General features: G+C 31.5%; 1 protein-coding gene across 1 annotated transcript; it reads right to left on the reverse strand.

Annotated features, from left to right (window-relative positions):
* Positions 1-437: 437 nt before the first annotated feature.
* LOC140048439 (uncharacterized) lies at positions 438-21,382 on the reverse strand. Its single transcript, XM_072093213.1, has 22 exons — positions 20,911-21,382; positions 16,936-17,156; positions 16,714-16,807; positions 16,448-16,558; positions 16,009-16,229; positions 15,780-15,879; positions 15,491-15,598; positions 15,054-15,142; positions 14,002-14,145; positions 13,700-13,802; positions 13,258-13,338; positions 12,523-12,583; positions 12,057-12,159; positions 11,805-11,872; positions 11,170-11,281; positions 9,838-9,941; positions 9,071-9,176; positions 7,786-8,006; positions 4,025-4,091; positions 3,535-3,632; positions 3,005-3,173; positions 438-1,826 (listed from the first exon to the last, which is right to left on the reverse strand). Exons 1-22 carry the CDS (start codon positions 20,975-20,977, stop codon positions 1,740-1,742), a joined length of 2,535 nt encoding a protein of 844 aa, XP_071949314.1. The 5' UTR covers positions 20,978-21,382; the 3' UTR covers positions 438-1,739.
* Positions 21,383-21,638: the final 256 nt, after the last annotated feature.

Below are 21,638 nucleotides of genomic sequence, written 5' to 3' on the forward strand. Positions count from 1 at the left end.
TTTTGAAACGATCTTTGTAGCCATTTAAACATAATTATGTCGCATTATGTTACCAACAAATCTTGGCCGTATTCTTCGGATTAATGAAAACGCAGTGTGAAATGAGTTTATGGAAACGAGACTTATATACAAGGTTCTTTTCAAACATGGAACATTTGGCCTATAACCTTCTTTTTTTCTTTGCAACAGTTAGGCCCAAACCTCTGTAAATCGCGTTGCATTCGTTTCGCTACCGAATTCGTGGCACATTCATTAAAAGCGTTATCTCAATCGGTCTACTTGAACTGTTTAGATTATGATTAAATACATGCTATAATAATATCAAAGATCGCATCTGTTATCTTTTACTAAAATATGAATATTTATAATAAAAACATTCATACTACCCGTTTTACCAGAATGTATTTTATTCAAGTCTTTGTTATGAACATGTGGTGTTTTTTGTGAATTTTACAAACATCGTGTTCAATCCACTATATATTACAAATACTTACTGTGTTATAAATTAAACAAATTTAACGACACTGATTATGTGCGAATAAAATATTTACTATGGATAAAAAATATCACATCAATTAACATTCAGTGCCTGATTTTGCGGTATGGAACTAGTTAGAGTACCTCGAGGTCTCACTTGTGTGTGTATGTGCCACTGGCCAATCTAGCTATCAACCTGGTACCTTTACCTGATGGTATCCACATGCTATCTCGTGATAAATCGAGAATCAAAAGCTCGAGTCTCTAAAACTCGAGTCGTCTGTACACAGATATTGTGTTACAGAATATTGTGTTTAATATTCATAACGACTATTATTACACTTTGTGATGCAACCATCACAGCCAGGAGCACCTGCTAGATCGTTGGTTCAACCCCATACCCCATGTGTTAAAGGTTTATCCTTTTAATTAAAATTATTTTCCAATTCTTTGATCGTATATATTAGGCTTATATACATTTTTTTTCCATCAGTGTTGGGGATTTACTCAGTGGCGTCCATACATTTTGTACATTGAACACTTTGTATTATTAAGAACTAATTACTATAAAAGGCCTATAAACGATTTAGTTGAAAACAAAGCGTGTGGCACGGTATAATAAGATTTAGGCTTTACTTTTAATGTATTTTACACGTTTATACATACAATACATTGATATTATTAGAATATGACACAATATTTGGCTACTTTTTGTATCTTTGGCTATACAAAATGAAATAAATACAAATTTAAAATGTAAAAAAAATGAAAATAGCTTAAAGAAATTTCTTTCTAAAGGCTTTGTACTGTCTACACTATCAAAATTGATTTGACAAACAAAATGATGTGCCCAAAATATGGTAGTAATGTTACGCCATCGTGTCCATGGTGCATATCACATTTTCTTGTCATATACAGTTTATAGTGTAGACAGAGCTTTATAGGCCTATAGTTCAAATTATAATTTAAAAATGACCATCATTTAGCATCAAGACTTGATGACTGTTAGTCTGAATTTACTTTAAACAGAACAATCTTGCTGTTTTAGAGACGTGGCTTCTTGTTAAACAGATCGTTATGAATGTACTTTATCATTATTAGCATCAAGACTTGTTGAACAGACCGTTAGTCTAAATTCACTTTTTAAACAGAACAATCTTGCTGTGTTAGAGGCTTGACTTCTTGTTAAACAGGTCGTTCTGAATGTACTCTATCATTATTAGCAAGACTTGTTGAACAGACCGTTAGTCTAAATTCACTTTTTAAACAGAACAATCTTGCTGTGTTAGAGATTTGGCTTCTTTCAGTCGTTTTGATCTTGCTCTCCATATGTTGAATTGTTCTTTAACCTGTTACGACAAAAACACATTATTAAAACATAATTTACAACATAAAACAGCACAAAATAAACCGAAGCACCACCTTAGTAGAACCCGTCCTTTGTGACAGTCATATTCAGGGAACTCTTTCCTGTGAAACGAATAAGGAACAAGCTGTTTTTATTTAACACTGGGCCAATCCGTATTCAGAGGACACCCCTCAAGGGGACACTTTCTTGTGAATCGAATAAGAAGCAATATATTTAACACTACACCCTATCAATGGATACATACCATATTATATTCAGGGGGACTCTCTGGGTCGAGAAGCTGTCCCCTGTCATACGGGTTCTACATTACACACATGCTGTTTAAAATGATCGGTGCCCTGTCATGTATTTGTTTTATTGCAAAGTATTGTTCCATATGCTTTTAACGTAATTACGTTCACGAGGACACTTAATCGTGTAGATATATACAATTTGTTTTTGTTTATACGACTACGATACGGCAATGTAAACAATCGGCATCTTTGGTTCCATAATCATAACTGGTTTTCCCATTACTATTCCCATTTTGATAGGACTTTAGTTTTACAGTATTAGCATTTGAAACTATTAGGTTTGAGTTAATTTAATTGGAAAACATGCATATGATGATGTTAAAGAAAGATCAATTATCATGACGTCATGATCAAGATTATCAGAAAAAGAAAAAAAAATTGATGGTGGCTAATTATTGCAATTAAATATTAATTGCAAATGCATGACATTTTAATTATATTATTTTACATGGCCTAACCCGCTTGCATTGTACAGTGTGTGTTTTTTGCACAGTAACGTAATTTTTAAGTTATCGAATTTATTACTATTTGTACACAAAGAGACCATACCTCGATTTACATGAAAATATATATCATTATTTGTGACGTCATTAAAATCTCGAGTTATCTGTATATTTGAGGACCGACACATAAAATAGCACGCCCTCTGTCGGTCTGCATTTGTTCAAATACAGTATTTCTTTTTATTTAGATTTAATTAATGTATTTATTTATAATTTGTTTAAACGTGCATATGTGTGTTTGTGTGAAGAATATTAAATAAAATTGAACTGAGATTGCATATTAGAAAAATAATAATGATAAAAATTCCTGTAACTTTTATTTTATATTTCAACAAAATGATAATGTCTCTGCGGATACTTACCTCTACATCCATGACACAATACACTATGAATATTGCAAGGCCTTGAGGGCAATTCAGAATAACGAATATATACTCGAATACTATGCTTGCGCTTGAAAAGGCAAACGGTCCAAAAACCCAAGTAATTCCAAAAACAGGAAGCAGAAAAATCGTCGCTTTCATTGTTTTTCTAAAAAGAAGATTAATTATTATGATTAATTATTTTGACACGTTCTATTTACTTTCCACATTTATCAAACTACACGTTATGATAATCCATCGATATTTGTGTTGTGTGTTTATTACCAAAAGTTAATTAAATTTAACCTACATAACACGTTTCAAATTGTAATATAATTATATTCTAAACCTTTAACTCGGGGTTATCTTAGAGTATGATATGAATAATGATGATGTTCAAAAAGCAGTTGTAACATGGTAGATTTAAAACAAATATATCATATACTATTTTAAATCTCCCTATTGTAACGTTCAAACGTTATTCGCGTTACGCGTACGTGCTTGCGTTGCGTCCTAACAGTGGCACTTACAATGTACTCTCATTAAAACTCTTCTCATTTCTGCTTTGTCTTGATTTGGACTTCAAATAGACAGTTCTTAGCGTCATCACTAAAATAATCATATTTACCTGTAACAAAAAACATGTTATTTTGAAATTTATTGATTGATATGAATTAATAATAAGGATACGCATGGTGACTGTTAATGATTTCGCACTTTATTCATTACTGGATAGCACTTAACAAGATTTGAACAATCAATCATCACCTTACAAAAATGTACCGAGGCCTAATTTATCAAAGTACTGAGATGTTTTCCGGATTTCAAACACGGCAATGCCTCAACGAATACCGGTAGGCCTGTGTACTTTTTTGTAAATGTTCGTAAGTAGTTATCTCTTGATTTCCGATAGGAATTTCACATGACGGATCAATTGATTCTTAATGACGTCATTGATAATGTTACTTATGTTAATGAGGATTTTTAAAAATGATGCAAGTCAAATTCATATCACTTTACCGTAATTATAATTAAAGCCGGTATTACTAAAGCATAGACTGCTCCATTGCTTTCGTTTAACCAACATCTGAAATGCAAAAAAAGATTATACTATATTATACTGTTATTTGTGCCATACTGACTGTTTTCGAACCGCGCGCGTTATAGATTGAAAACGAACGCCGACCTTTTCACGATGAGCAACAAGTCGAAAAGTCATTCTGAGTGTCAGTCAGAATCACGCGCACCCTTTTCCGCCAGTTCTGTATAATAATAAACGACCGGGCAGTGTTTAGGTGTTGTGAAGTGTGAAGCAAAGTTTAAATGGCTGTTCTATGGATGTTGCTAATTGACCAGTCTGAACTGTCTCTTGTGTATGGCGCGCCAAGCTGTCATTCATTCGAAAATAAAGATATCTTAGTTTAAAACTAAGATATCTCTATTAATAGAGATATCTCTTTTTAGAACTACGATATCTCTATTTAAAACTAAGATATCTCTATTTAAAACTAAGATATCTCTATTAATAGAGATATCTCTATTAATAGAGATATCTCTATTAATAGAGATATCTTAGTTTTGTTTCCGGTTCAGTGTTTTATGGGTAATACGATTTTCCATCTATGACTGAGGTAAGGTCAAGTTCCCATATTTATGGCGCGCCAAGCTGTCATTTATTCAAGCAATAGAGATATCTTAGTTTTTAATAGAAATATCTTAGTTTTAAATAGAGATATCTTAGTTTTAAATAGAGATATCTCTATTAATAGAGATATCTCTATTAACAGAGATATCTCTATTTAAAACTAAGATATCTCTATTAAAAACTAAGATATCTCTATTAAAAACTAAGATATCTCTATTTAAAACTAAGATATCTTAGTTTTTAATAGAGATATCTCTATTAATAAAGATATCTCTATTAATAGAGATATCTCTATTAAAAACTAAGATATCTTAGTTTTAAATAGAGATATCTTAGTTTTTAATAGAGATATCTCTATTAATAGAGATATCTTAGTTTTAAACTAAGATATCTTAGTTTTAAACTAAGATATCTTTATCTCCGAATAAATGACAGCTTGGCGCGCCATACATATTGTAACAATATCTTAATAATAAAAGGCTATAATGAAATAAAATGGAACAGAGGCAGAAACAGGATGTTTGAGAAAAAATGATGAGGCTTATAATGAGCACATAAACACTTTCCATGCATTCCAACCGAAAAAGGGGATAAAAACCATGGTATTTGATCACTATTTAATTATGGATTATAGAAGTTTCTATGTACAATTTTGAATAAGTTTTAGTGAAATAGCTTGGTGGATAATGCCGATCATTTTTAATGGTAAAACAAAATTGAAATACCTCTAGTTTTCAATGCCTAAAAAATTGTTTATAAAATACGTGTTATTCCAGGCACAGTCAGTGGGGAGGAGTAGAAGATGTAGATGAAGATAATTGTTATCTCCATGTTTGTAATTTAAACTTGAACACGTCGTCGATACTCATTGCAATGAAATCGACTATCGTCCTTTTGAGCCGTCCTTATTTTGTACAATATACTCCCGAATATACTATTAATTGGAAAGGGAAAAAATACTAGTCCTTGGATCTACCTTTTAATGATGCATGTTAAATGCGTGCAACGTTTAGTACTTTTGTGCAGTATTACAGCTCAAAACTACACGAAATTAATACAGTACAATATCGGCTCTCAACAATTTTATTATAGTATTTTTCAGTTTTTGTAGCACTGTATAGCTTATACCTTACCTAGAAATCAACAACCATAAACACCTTGGTGGGATGTCCCTAATGGGTCATTACTCTTCCATTCTAAATGACACACTTCCACCACATTCACAACTATACCATTCCCTTCATACTTTGCAACAGGAAACAAAACTAAGATATCTATATTAATAGAGATATCTCTATTAATAGAGAAATCTCTAATAATAGAGATATCTTAGTTTTTAATAGAGATCTCTATTAATAGAGATATCTCTATTAACAGAGATATCTCTATTAACAGAGATATATCTCTATTAAAAACTAAGATATCTCTATTAAAAACTAAGATATCTCTATTTAAAACTAAGATATCTCTATTAATAGAGATATCTCTATTATTAGAGATATCTTAGTTTTAAATAGAGATATCTTAGTTTTAAATAGAGATATCTTAGTTTTTAATAGAGATATCTTAGTTTTAAATAGAGATATCTCTATTTAAAACTAAGATATCTCTATTTAAAACTAAGATATCTCTATTAAAAACTAAGATATCTCTATTGCTTTAATAAATGACAGCTTGGCGCGCCATAATTGTGTTTTAAACTGGTCGTTTTTTGCATTGAGTACAGGTGGAAACCAAGTTTTAGGAAATCGAATACCAGCCATTAGTCTTAAATGAAAGCCTAAAATAGAATGTCGTGTTTCATTTTAATTGCAGCGTTGGGAGCGTTATCTATTTTTTTCTTCTGTTGTTTATCATTGTTTTTTCTTTTAAATGTATACATGTAAAGGTCATTATTTTATTGAAGGTCATCGGAAATAACGGTCACATGATTCGACGGTTACAAACGTGAGCATTTCCGATAGTTAATCAAATCCATTTAATTCGAGGCTAATTATATAGATATTTAAAATATTGAAGATGTAATTAGCATTCATATAATCACCTGTCCGTGTTAAACTGGTTATAACAATTTATCATCTGTATAAAATATCGATTAGCCAATCAGAAAGCTTTACCGTTGGGCTCGTTTGATTGTAAATTATATCGCTTTTTAACTATGATTGGAAAGTTCATTAAAGGATTCTTTTCACACGAATCTTTCGCACTTTTAAACTGTGACGTATACCGTGGCAAATTACGCGGCAATTTTACGAGACTGGTCCATAACCCTGGTCATGGCTATAGCTTCTAAGCAATAAACCCCACAGAGCACGGTGGACATACAAATATATATTTTTTGTCAGCAAACTGCGCCCCGTAGCAAATTGTTAAACGATTATGTTTCTCGTTAATAGCTGGTGATTCCACTGTCATGATATCTATTTCCCCAATAAATTCGATTTTAATTCGGCAAGCTCAGATACGATCATGAACGGCTAATGAACAATCATGACCCACCATGTATGTTGGCGCCAACTTATATTAATTATCTAACTAAACTGCCCGTCTGATCATTACTGCTTATACAATAGAACCCCTCCTATGGGACCCTATCCAAGAGGGACACCCTATTAAGGGGACACTATCACGTGAAACAAAGAGAGTCAATATGTTTTAACACTTTCAGCCAACTCCTTGCTTAATGGGATGTGCCTATTAAGGGGACACTATCACGTGGAACGAAGAGAGGCAATATGTTTCTTTTAAATGTATTTATTTATTTATTCATTTCGCTTTAACACTTTTAGCCAACCCCTTGCTTAATGGGATGCCTCTATTAAGGTCACACTGACACGTGAAACGAACAAGAGGCATTGTATGTTTTAACACTTTCAGCCAACCCCTTGCTTAATGGGATGCCTCTATTAAGGGGACACTGAAACGTGAAACGAACAAGAGGCATTGTATGCTTTAACACTTTCAGCCAACCCCTTGCTTAATGGGATGCCTCTATTAAGGGGACACTGACACGTGAAACGAACAAGAAGCATTGTATGTTTTAACATTACCTATTCAGGGGACACCTTTTAAAGGAACAGGTTGTTGTGTCCTGAAGGTGTCCCTTTAATAGAGGTCATCTGTATCAATTACTTACGGTGAACTCGATCTGTAATTTCCATCTACGTCAACAGAAAGAGTGGTTACAATAACTAACGCCGATACACCGTAGCATACTATAAAATAGTTTCGAGGAACATTTTGCCTGGTTGAGAAGCTTTTAGTGACTTTGAAAGCTATGAATACGGCCTCTGCCATCATCCACATAAACATATTGAGAACGGTAAAATGTAAACAGACTCCAACACCTACGCAAACCTGAATATACGGAAGGTAAACAATAACATTATTAATATATACAAAATGTAACATTATTTAAGATACTCATTTTTGTATTTTTGTATAATGTACTTTGTCAGAAGGCGTTAATTGAGGGGATCCCTCAGGATGTAAATCCTTTTTGAGGATTTAGAGGGCTATTATTATTATTACATTTATTTACCCAGGGTAGCCCAAACAGTTAAAAACTGGTTTCCACTGGGGCCCTGCATTTTACGTTATTTTTTTAATTTTTTTATTACGCTATATAAAATGTAAAAAAGCAATAGCACACAGTTAATAATGTTTGTATTACAATTAAAAATATTGAAAAAAAAAATCTATCCCTGGTACCATACGCAATGATTGTTTTTTGTTGGTTTTATCTGTTTTTGTCCATGTATGGTATGGTATCGAAATATCAGTTCTCATCATGTCATTGAGTAGAGTATTATTATGTCAACAGAAAGTACATAAGCTTGTTACTAAAATGTAGGCCTACATATTATTATAATTAAGAGAGATAATAACAGTAGTTATTTTTTCGATGGAATTATATAACAAGTTGCGACGGCCTAATGAAGTAAGAGTAACGAGTATTTATCAGGTAGATGATGTTGTGCGTGTGTGGTGATGATGATGGAGTGAAACCGTATAATATTGCCAATAAATAACTGATGAATAATATAATTATTGTAATAAGGATTATGAAGGACACCAATGACGTCATATAAACAAAATATTACACAATGATATGAATATTAACGAGCTTTTTAATATTTACAATTTTGTGTATACTCATTAATTCTACTAATAAACAAAACATAAATTCTCAACCAAGATTGATTGTGATTATGATAAACCCCAAAGATTCAAAACCAAAAAACCAAAAAATAAAACATTATATGATGCCCTGCATTGCACTTTACAATGTTTAACGCATGATGATGAAGATGATAATATCGATCGTTTAATAGTGCGTACTATTTCACGCCATGTGACCCACATTCGTCCAATCAAACGACAGGAATTTATTTAGGTGTATATAATAATAAATAAAGTACCGTTTTTGATGTGCTGTCGATACCAGACAAGAACAAAGTATACGTAGCTATCAGATTGATTACCAAGTTTGTGTGGATGAAAATACGTGTTGAGTTCCACAAATCTCTGAAAAAATGGATATTTTATAAATTTCTATTATTTAATTCAACCTATATTCCGTTATTTTTCAAAATGTCATAAGCGTACAGTATTCGTTGAATCGAAACTTTACAAGTTTTGAACTTGCACAAACCGGCAACCAGAGATGAAGAGCGCTGCCAAACTGTTCAGTATAAGATGGTATGTAAAGGCTACCAATAACAGGTGCAACGCGTAAAGAAAGTAGAACGAGGGAAAATTGAACGGAATACATTGGACGTTTATATAGGCCTAGTTGGAGAAAACAAAACACTGTTTGTCTTTTGAATTTTTGATGGAATTTATATGAATTATATACTATATTAAGAAGACTTCAAATGTTTGTTTGTTCTTTTTGCGTATAAAGTGGCATCAACAGAAGAATTTTCTCAGTTTGATCAAGGAATTATATGCGATAATTAAAATGCAAATGTTCGTTTTATGTATTGAATTTGGATTTTATAACTGTGGAACAAAATGGACTAGAGCTAAGGTGGTCGATGCAAATGTAAGTTAAGTTAAATTGTGTTATGCCTACTTTGGCTCCTTTCTGAGATTTAGTTGTTTTGAAAGCAATAAGTAACTATCGTAACCATGGCAAACCAATAGCTTTAGGCAAGAGTTGTAATCATGGAATAATTCAGCTCACCTGAAGAAACAGTAGACGGACAGCAGACATACAAGGCTGATCAGAGATATTGACAGTAGCACATAACTAATCGTATCCAACGCAATCATATCGGTGTATGATTTCTATGAGAAAAAATATTAAAATATCAATATAAAACAAAATCGACGTTCTCTGATAATATCGCGATAAACATATCTTAGTATGCGAATGAGTGTCTTCAAAAAGATCATTGTTTCTTTGAACAATTCTATATAATAATAATGGTTTTTAATTTTTAGCCTAAAACCGTTATAGAAAGACATCGGTTATGTTGTAGTTTATTCTATACACTGTACCGTGCTATATTTATCATTAGTATTATTATGGATTTCTTTGCTTCAATACATAATCAAAATATTATCCTTAACGTGTTATCCTCATCGTCAACATGTACAGTTAATATACAGTTCTCATCCGCATCCATAAAGGGTATTTTTTGTTTATTTTGGTTGCGAAGCGCGAAGAACTCGGTAAGCCAATGTGCCAAGGCTCGATTCTAAATCCAATAATGATTATCATTCCAAATTGCGCACAATTGACACACGTCATTTCATTCTCGTGTATTAAGATGGGTAAACTCCTAAATCTCATCTCAACGGTTTTATTATACATTGCGTACGGACTTTGGGTTTCTGTGACTCAGTAAAAAGTGACAACGAACGTATTTCATTTTCAAATCAATGGTGCTTAACTTTCCCAAGATAATGATAAATGCTGATTATTTTTACGCTTACACTAATAATATTCAGCATAAGCATTTTATATGTATTACTTTTAAGCTGAGTATCTTTCTGCTACACCATGTTTAATGGCTTATATTATAGCATCATCCTTCGTACATTCAAATTGTCCTGGAGGTGATATTATGTAAATTAGATTTAATTCTTTGCCTCAAGTAAACTTGTATATTAATGATGCTGCCTTTACCTTAGTAAACTTTTGTGTTTGATTATTCATTATGCGTTTGTTTCTAATCAGTAAGTGCCACTTAATGAAACATTGTGCTTAAGTTTACAATTAAGTAGTTTTATTTGTTATTATGTGTTTTAATGTATCAATCAAACACACAGGGAAGTCTGAAATGTCATTAGAAATTAATTAATGATCGTGTTTTTTATTTTTCCTGTTGAAATATTTTATACAATAAAATTCAACATTTCTTTAAAAGTATCTCTCCTTCTCTCCCCACCCACACCTCTCTCTCACTCTCCCCCTAATTATTGTACTAGAAATCGTCTGTCTGTCTGTCGGTTGGTCCTATATCCCTACATGTGTAATTTTCGCGTACGTATTAACAATATGATTACATACGTTATATGAGTTGACCTGTAGCAATATTCCAAAACTTGTGAGGTGGTTACAAACACATTTCACGTCTCCATCACTCATTATTTCAGTGCTGCATCCATCTGTGGACCAACTCCTGAAATAGAAACAATGTGAATGAATGAATGCGCTGCTTGCACAGCATTTATTATAAAGTATATACAAATATTTAAAATTTGTTGTTTGTACACAGACAAAGCTTGAATTATAAAAAAAAAACAAAAAAACAAACATGCTAAAAAAAAAACACATCAAAAGACACAAAAACATACAGGCAAAAATGTGTATACCTTAACTAATGTAAAAACATACTCCTATTTTAAGAAGTGAATAGAGGCCACTATCATAGTTAGCCTGTCATAATTGTAATTCTGTATAATAATACTATTTGAAATTACCCTGACATTGAAACAATGTGTACTTTAACCAATGTAATAACAAACTTAAGATTCAGCATTAATCGTTTTCGGTGAGTTACAATGTAAAAACAAACTTCTATTTTAAGAAGAAGAGGCTACTTATCGGTAGGCCTATCATAGTTAGCCTGTCATAATTGTAATTCTGTATAACAATACTATTTAAAATTTCCCTTGAAACAACAGTAGGTCTAATACACTCACTTGTACGTGTTGTTGATGAAAGAACAATTTGCGTTTAATGGTTTGTCTTCTATATAGTTTGCTAGTGCCTGTAAGTATACAAAAATACAAATTTGAATTAGGTCGATATAATAAAATAAGAACTAACTAACTAACTCACAAGCGCCTTGAGCATTTTTGTGGATATGTGCCCTATATAAATCTTATTATTATTACTAAATAACTAACTAACTGTAATTGACTATTTAGAATTAAAATAATCTCAAGATGAACCTTTTTTTGCGTAAACGATGTACTCTGTATCTCAAATTTGGTACGATTAGAATAAACGCTTATTGACGTGAAATGACCAACCATTTGCACTCCTTCCAATTCACTAAAATAAACAAACAAAACATTAGAAAAGGTTTTTAATTTTGAAATATATCATAACTTATATAATTACATTTACGATATGAAGTACACTTGGTATTACAATTTGAAAATTAAATGTAACTACAATCTCCTTGTGTTATCTGGATAAACCGACATGTTTACATTTCTCAAAAACTGATAATTAAATTTATCTAACATCCCCGTAATCAAATGGTATGATCGAAAATTTCAACCGCCTATGACCATTGAAAAAAAAAATTTGAGGCAATTTCCCATCAACATTTGCTATAATAGTATCGAACTTTAAAAAAATCTAAATAAGAAACTAATGTTTTCTATTATAATAATATTCAATCATATTGACCTTTTGGAAGCATTGATGATTTGCAAGTCAACACGTAGAACAACGGAATGGCAATTTGAACCTGTAATTGGAAATTAAATTTCCTCGTAAAAAACAATGATTACAATTTCGTTAAAATGAACTTGAGAAATGTTTAAACACAACCAACTCTTTATTTGGGAAACACCGGTGGATGTTAAGGTGACACCCTTAGGTGTATGACTACAGGGTAAGCAGCAGTAAGCAGCGTTCCGCAAACTTTTGATTTCGTGGCCTAAAATCCGGTTCCCGGGACCAAACCGCGATCCAACTACTCAGCTGGACCAGGACAATACTTAAGAATATGGACCTGTAGGTAACCGGAAATTGCATTGTAATTTAATTGAAGAGTAAACTTGCGCTGATGATCCACCGAAATTTAGCGCAGTCCGTGTAACGCACACGACGCATGTCACCGGATTCGCGTCACACTCTCAAAACATTTTACATTACATCGCTTGGGCGTTGGGTATGTTTACGATATTTTTAGCAAGGTCAAACCTTTACAGTAAATTGTAACTCACATGCCTATTGATGAAAATCTAACTACAATGAAGTAGCTTTACGTAAGAAGTAAGTCACATATTTTGTAATACTCTGACGTCAGAGTAGTTCCCAGTCTCTCATTTCTGAGCCAAAGAATATGCAATTCTCTTTAGGATTATGCAAACATAATAAATATTTCATCAAATCGTTAATATATAGATGACAACTTACAATTGTTCACGTCGATTTGAAACGCTAATTCATCTCCGACATCAGACCAGTTTCTGTTGTTAAGTGAAAAGACTGCAGTATCTACAAAAAAAGCCCGATTCATTATTTCAAAAGTATAAACAGTAAGTTTCAACGTTTTCAGATCAGTTTTTTCCACAAATAAAACGCATCGAAGAAGGCAAATTGATATATAGCACTATTTAATAAACAATTGTAATATTTAAAGAATAAAAAAATATGATAAAATAGAAAACACTATGTTATAACATGTATGAATATATAGTCTATCGATGCATTTTTCAGTACTCTGCTTTTGGATTTATTGATAAAAAATTTATATTTATTGATAACATTGATACAGATACCAAAATCATTTGTATTGTCAGGTGATTTTTGTCAAATTATGTGAATTAAATGAATAATAAAATTGATAGTTGCTTACTCAAATATTTGTAATTACTTTGGCTCTCAGTCTGACCGGGTTGTAACTCATTTAGAAGCGATTGTCCTATGATGTCTGCTGATAATGACAACTGAAACAACTCCTACATAGTAAAATAATATGATTACAGTTTATGAACATTATTTTGTGCCTAAGCGTTACCTAGATAAATAGACTAATATCATAGACTATTCTTCTTGAGGAGCAAGATTTAACTCGAAAAGTTTAGAAATTCTCTCCATAGAAGTATACGCAAATGATGCCATTGCATTCAATACGGTATAGCTCTAAATAACACGTACCAGTTTTGGTGTTCCCTTTTCTCCGCTTCCCCTTAAGTCTGCCAAAGACAACAGGTTTTTCAATGTTTGGTGACCATATTTCCCGCTGCTTTTTGTTCCAATTTCCATTGTTGCATCTGTATGCTTGTTCTCTTCAGTTGTTTTCTAAATCAATTAATTTGTTTCACAATAAATTCCAAGTAAACGTAGTTTTATATATTTTGAATGAATTCAAAATAAGATAAAGTATTTTTCAGTTTTTATTGTCTATGATTAATTTAAATCATAGTAGGAAAATGTGTTATTAATTGATTCGTTCTGGATATAGGCCTAATCTATATTAAAGTATTTGTTTAATTTTAACTGTTGGTACTTGTACAAAATTCTAATTAGAATGGAAAACTGTATTATTATCATATGATTCGAATAATACCTGTTAATGAAATTATCAGATCTCTGCTTCATTATTAATAATTGTTATATGCTATGTTTTAAGTTTCTTTGTTTATTGATGGTATCCATCTGTCCGTGCTGTATATAGACTTACAAGCACAATCATATTGTACTGAATTAATACATTATACACATGTTGGCACACAAGTACGTGATTCAAAACCTGGCCTTATTCCACCGTCAGGACAATTCAATTTTAATATGTGAATCTTTGAAACCATTTAATACAGCGTGCTTGGTGGTTTTATGGAACTAAACGTTATTGTATTTAGTAATACACCATTTGGTATTAAGATATTACTATATTTATATTAATATTTATAACCATACTCATTAATAATTCATGGCAATTGCCTTCTCATTTATATTCTAATAAATGTCTCTTCACCTACAAAAATAACGTAAAAGATGTATTTAGATGTATTTTGAAAGTCTCTTTCGTACCTATGGTTATAGATAAACAGCCTTTTCTCCTCGAGGATCAAAATACTCGAAGAGTAGTAAATTCATTGAACACCCCTCTCTAAAAATTACCGTTTGGTAATTTTCTTAATGTTCAAATGAAATGTAAGTAGCCTTTAAGATTAATCTTATAGTCTCTTGTAAACAACATTTCTTACCGGTGCTATTTTAGAAAATTCTTCATCATCCAATGACGTAATGTCCATGATTTCCGTCATCACAATTGTTTCAAATGCAATACCAACATCTAATTGAAATGAGATAATATTGCAATTCTTGCAGTAGTGATTTCCATTTAAATCATTCATTAATTGAATGAGGTTTTGCATTATTTCTTATACAAAAAATTAAAAAAAAACTGTCGTTTCCGGTGTTTTGGTTCATCCATCTGTCAATTTACGTTATACCAATCCATCCAACAATGTATTCACATGTTTTGTTCTTTTTTTTATCCATTCTTTATCGTGTATAATAGTCATTCATGTTCTCTGAAAAACTGTCAACATATTACACGACAACAGAATATACGCTGAAATGTTCTTACGTGCACAATAACCTTCCTATGAGCTTAAAATAAATTCTACCAGATGCATACCTTCGATGTTGCTTTTCTTTTTACATACTGCGAATCCGTCGTGCCAGTTTGGATTTCTGTGTGTTTTACTCCTCCACCATTTGCCGCTCTTTGATTCAATCGATACACCTTAGATAATAAAGATAACATTTATGATACCAGTTATTAGTAAATGAAGAATAACTAGAATATCTCTTTTATTTTATTCATGTTTTTTTTCCAATGAACCTGGTGATTGATTTAAAATATGTATTCTGAGTGTAAGCAGGGAAGAATGAATTTCATTCTTGCCTGGTGTAAGTATTCTCACCATATTTCTTGTAAGAATCAAAATGTTTGACCCTAGGTTTCCATGGTGGAGTGAATGTTAAGTTCGTACCATCTAGCCAAACAAATTTTGCATCAGAAAGCTATGATAAAAAGTTGAGCATTAGTTTCAATGTTAATGACTTTATAGACCTTATGATCACAATAATTTAGCAGGCATTTTCTGTCGGTTGGTAAGTTTTTAATACAAATGAACGTGTTATAGTACTTACAGTTACATTTTCCTTGACGGTTTCTATATTATATAAACCAATATAGCAATGTGTGCTGTTTTGAGAACACAAGTTCTTTACAAAGTTGTTCTCGATTTCATTAAGTATTGATGTCAAATTTGAGTTCATTTTCTCACATTCGTTTGATGCATTCTTCCAACTACTATCATTAAATAGGTAGTAACAATGTTTATTGTGGTATTTCCAATTAGGTTCGCATTCTAATCGAATAATAAATAATAACAATGGTAAAAAAAAGCTCTTATTCCCCCAGTCTGTTATCTTTACATTTTTTTAAGATGCTAAAATTATGTTTATATTACATCTTTACTAAATGATTAACTGAACCTTTCCAGGCTCAATATTCCGTATAATCTTAATCCAAACAGTTATATAATACTTGGATATTTATAAATAATGTAAGACCTTAAAATATTACCTGCAGCAAATCTGCTTCTTTTTTTACATACTGCGAATCCGTCGTGTCGTTTTGGATTGTTGTATTTTCTACTCATGTGCCAGTTTCCGCTCTCTGATTCAATCGATACACCTGTATAAGAAAAAGTAAGGAATAAGTATAAGGTAATTGTAATGTATTTGTTATCGCATTTGTGATGACTGTAATTTAAAAATCTAGGGAGAACGATGAAACTAATTGATGATGTGTATATAAATATTTTACAATAGCATTAGTATTATTTTTACCGTATTCCTTGTAAGAATCAAAACTTGTTTCTGTCAATGGTTTAGTGAATGTTAAGTTCGTACCATCTGCCCAAACAAATTCTGCATCAGGAAGCTATGATAAAAAGTTGAGTAAGCATGAGTATTTTAGTGATTTTATAGACCTTATGATCACTAGTTTAGCAGTCAAGTGGTTGGTAAGTTTGTAATACAAATGAACATGTTAGGCCTATTAGTACTTACAGTTACATTTTCCTTGACGGTTTCTATATTATATAAACCAATATAGCAATGTGTGCTGTTTTGAGAACACAAGTTCTTTACAAAGTTGTTTTCGCTTTCATTAAGTATTGATGCCAAAGTTGAGTTCATTTTCTTACATTCTGTTGATGCATTCTGCCAACTACTGTCATTAAATACGTAGTAACAATGCTCATTGTGGCAACTCCAATCAGCTTCACAATCTAAATAGAATGATACTGTCACATTTGTTTTTAACCATAACGACCCACTGCTATGTATAAGCGAATTCGAATAAGCGCCCCGTTTTGAATAAATACCCCCCACCCCTACCCCCATAGAACATGATAACCCCCCACCCCGGGGATTTATTTCCTCGATTAAACGCCCCGCCACATGCACACAGTGTCAACACATTTCTATTTGTAGTAGAACTCATTGATTGACATGATCTACAATTCACCAAACATTTTGAAGTTTTACTTTATTTATCACTTCTCGATATTAATTGTGTTGTATTTTTTAATATCTATGGGGTATTTATTTGAGTATACATGTTCCCATGTAAAAAAAATAAACACCTACCAGAATAAACACCCCCATACTTAATATTCCATATAATCTTAACATATAAAAGCAATTACTCAAATTATTAGAATAAATAAGTTAATAATGTTATTATTATGTACCTACAATAATTTCAGATTTTTCATTTTTCAAATTGTATTGTTTAATATCAATAAGTCACAATAAAATAACAATAATAATGGTATTAGTGTATTTTTAGCAGTAATTAATAGGATTAAGGAGAGGCCATCATTTAGTATTAATACCCTTTTTAATGGGATTAAATTACAGCTCGTCTTTTAATTAACACCATTTTTAGATTATACTTAATTAATTTTAATACTATTAGGTACTATGTACCTAAAACGAGTAAAAAAACTCACTATCGGTTGAAATGTGTGCACCTTTTCCCGACATATAATGAGTTTGTTTTTCGTTTAGAAACTGAATTGTGTTAGGTTATGCATGTTATGGTAAAATGTAAATAAATTGAAGTAGTATTATTCTATTAACAATTTACTCACATATAGCCATAAAAGCTATAGCTGTTAAAAATGTATAGTCCCCCCCCCCCCACCCCAAAAAAAGTTGAAAATTAAAGATTTGAAAAAAAAAAGGAATTTCAATGACCCACTTCGCAGGTTTTAATAAAATTAATAAGTTACGTAGAAAAGAAAAAAAAAACAACATGTTTTTACTTCTAAAAATACAAAGTACACTTAGTCACATATAGCTATAAAAGCTATAGCTGTTAAAGATGTATTGTCCCCCCAAAAAAGTTGAAAAATAAAGATTAATTAAATAAAAATGTCAATAACCCACTTTGCAGGTGTTAATAAAATTAATAACTTACGTCAGAAAAGAAAAAAAAAATGTTTTTACTTGTAAAAAGACAAAATAAACGGTTAAATTCAACCAAAAACCCATTGACTTCATTTCATTTACTTCATATACATATTTATTCAGTTATTATATATGACAACAACAACTGGGGCCCTCACTAGAATCAATAGCTTGTCTCATGAGGGCCCCTACAATACAAGTAAGCAGAAATACATAAAAGAAAAAACATTATAAAACAATAAACAAAATATAAGTCAATCACGAAGGAGAAACAATACAGAGCAGTCAGTTTGACTATGTTTTGCTTTGAATTATAGTTTTTGGGTAAATAATTTAGTTTTTCGATCCAATTTGTTGTCAAAGTTAATAACTATTATGTGAAATTAAAATGGCATAAGACTATTCAACAAAAATATTTAAAAACTTTTTTCGGGTTGACAATATAATATTCAATATTCCCATTGTTAGATGTGTAGAGGGTAGGGAGAGAGAGTAGTATTACTTTCAATTAAGTTGATTATAACAAACAATCGTTGGCCGAATTCATCTCACCCTAAAGATTGGTTCCGTGAACGCAACGCAAATACGTAAGCGCATCGGAAGTAATTCGACCAATCATAGCGCGATATATCATTATCACTCCCGTCGTGATTGGTCAAATGTCTTGCGTTGCTTCTCCTATAACACATATGCATGCACCGTAAGGGAAGTCCTTAGATATTTTAAGTATGAAGAGATTGTCATTGACAAAAAAAAATCTATTTTTTAAGGAAACCAAAAAAAAAAGTCAATTTGAAATCTTGTATACTTTTAGTTCTTTATCATTAGTTTACTAGACATTAACGTTGTAATTGTTGCTGCCGTTGTTTTTTTAACCGGATCCTGATCGGGCCTTGTAAGGAAGACACTGATTTTATTCTATGGGGTCACAACGTGCTTCAATCCTATTAGACAATTGTTACGCACGCTTTTTACAACTGAATACATTTAAGTTAAAATTGCTGATTTACTGAGTTATTGCGAGTATAATCACTGTAGAGTATATTTACTTTAGAACAGATAGGACTAAGACTTACATTTCAAATAACAGTAAAATCGTAGTATGTGCATCATTACATTATTTTCAAGGTTGGGACAGTTTAAATTCAGTTTCTCATAAAATTATATACTCTACTGAGAACTTAGCTGGTAATTATGACAATGAATAATTGATCCAATTCTTTTGAATATTTTAACAGAATTCATAATCGCGGAAGTACAGTAATATTAATTTGTTTACCCTTGTGTTTGTTGTTGTAGAATGACTGTTATTGTGATTTTAATATATTAACGCATAATACCTGTTGTTTCTGATTGATCAATTGTGTCTTATGCGGATTCACCCATGACAGAATGATACTGGCAATTATTATGTTTTCTTTATTTTGTTTGGCTATAATATGATATAAAGCAAACTCAGAGAAGAAAAAAAGGGAGAAGACATGTTGGGCAATTGTTGTCACTTCAACATTTTTTTTTAAATGCATCAATTATTACACCCAATTGTAGCTGGAATGTTTAGACTAATTAAAATATTACATAAATTCATCTTGTTCCAAATCAATAACATTTTTTAATTTGTTACTTTTTTGTTGAAACCAAAACAACAAAAATCTAAATTCCTAGAGGAATTTGTCGACACTTTCGTCAAATTTAGACTCTGTCTACACTATCAAAGTTTATGTGACAAAAATGGGATGTGCCCATAAATGGACATGATGATGTCATATCACTACTATATTTGGGCATAGTACTACCATATTTGGGCACATCACACCTTTCTTGTTAAACTAGTTTGAGTGTAGACAGAGCGTTAGTGTTTGGATTGTAATTACTTAAAATCTAATTTGGTTCAACTTGAATACAGTATACAAATTCAAGAATTACCTAACGCACGTTTTCTCCAAAGTTCAACACGTTGTTTAGACAAGTAAATATATTATCTTAATCAGTGGAATCGGCATAGTTTACACATAACCATTAACAAAGTACACTGTGTTACCATATAGTGCAATCCAATATTATTATTCATCTTGTAATACCATATACAGTACTTCAATATCTGTTGTTGACTTTACGAATTACATTACTTTTTTGTATTATCTTCCCGGCATCAATTTTGTTAATTTGTAGTTCGTTTGCAATAGCAACCGATATATTAGCTTCTGATATTCTTTCAATCAAAATTGAAAACAACAGCAGTAACAACAATATTTTAATGAATAATTAGTATAAAATTAATTAATTAAATGAATTGAACAGTAATCCAGAATTTATTTCACTAATTATGATTTAATAACCGGAATAAAAAAAAAATAAATTCAATGAATATTTAATGAAATAATTTTTAAAAGTTCGATAATGATTCGAAAATTTATTATCGAACTAAACCAGAAAGTAGTTCACGAGAGCTTTAATAATCGAGTTTTTTTTCTCGGATCTCAAATTACATGAAGCAAACAGCTATCATCAATGTATAAAACAATATGAAATATCTGAATAAAGTATAATTAATAAATGAATACTTACATGGCGAGGCTTTGGTCATGAAAAATAGACTGGCAAATGAAATCACATACATTTCAAAATAAAACATCGTTCTTTCTTTTGTAGGCTATAGGCCTATTCAAATGAAAATGTATCGTCTGTTTTGAAACTGCGTCCGAACTCGTCGCAAACAATTTTTATTCCGTTTATTTCACGTGATGCATTGTTCAAAATATGATCAACATTGTCTAAATGTATGATGCTAATGAAGTTGTATTGGTGAATTGGAGCTGAAGGTGTTGGCATAGACCTTTTATAACCAGCTCACCAAACTGCACTCATGTCACGTTTAAAACACTGTAGTAGAAAATGGTGTTCACAATTCACAAAGAAATATTAGATAATAATTCTTACTGTGATTGATGACGCGTTTTGGTTTCTTCGAAAAGATCCTTTTCGTCGATCCAGCCTACATTTTGTTGAAAGGCTTATAATTGTCCGATAATAATATAACGGTTACCTGAAAATGCGTTTCTTATGCCTACTGTGTGTCCGAAAAGCAATCCTCTTTTAGTTTAACAACAATCGCCGAAATCGGCGATTATTTTCCCGAGTAACGTAGGCCTACATTCGTTACTGAAGCTTGGCGACGATTTACTTCTTCACCACCTGCAGTGTCGTTTGATGGTGACACTCTTTTATCTACAGTGCTCATTTTAATAGAATGATGACGTCACTCAATCTCCCAATAATAATAATACAGTGTGATG

This window comes from Antedon mediterranea, chromosome 1 (assembly GCF_964355755.1).
Source record: "Antedon mediterranea chromosome 1, ecAntMedi1.1, whole genome shotgun sequence".
In the NCBI taxonomy this organism is placed as follows: domain Eukaryota; kingdom Metazoa; phylum Echinodermata; class Crinoidea; order Comatulida; family Antedonidae; genus Antedon; species Antedon mediterranea.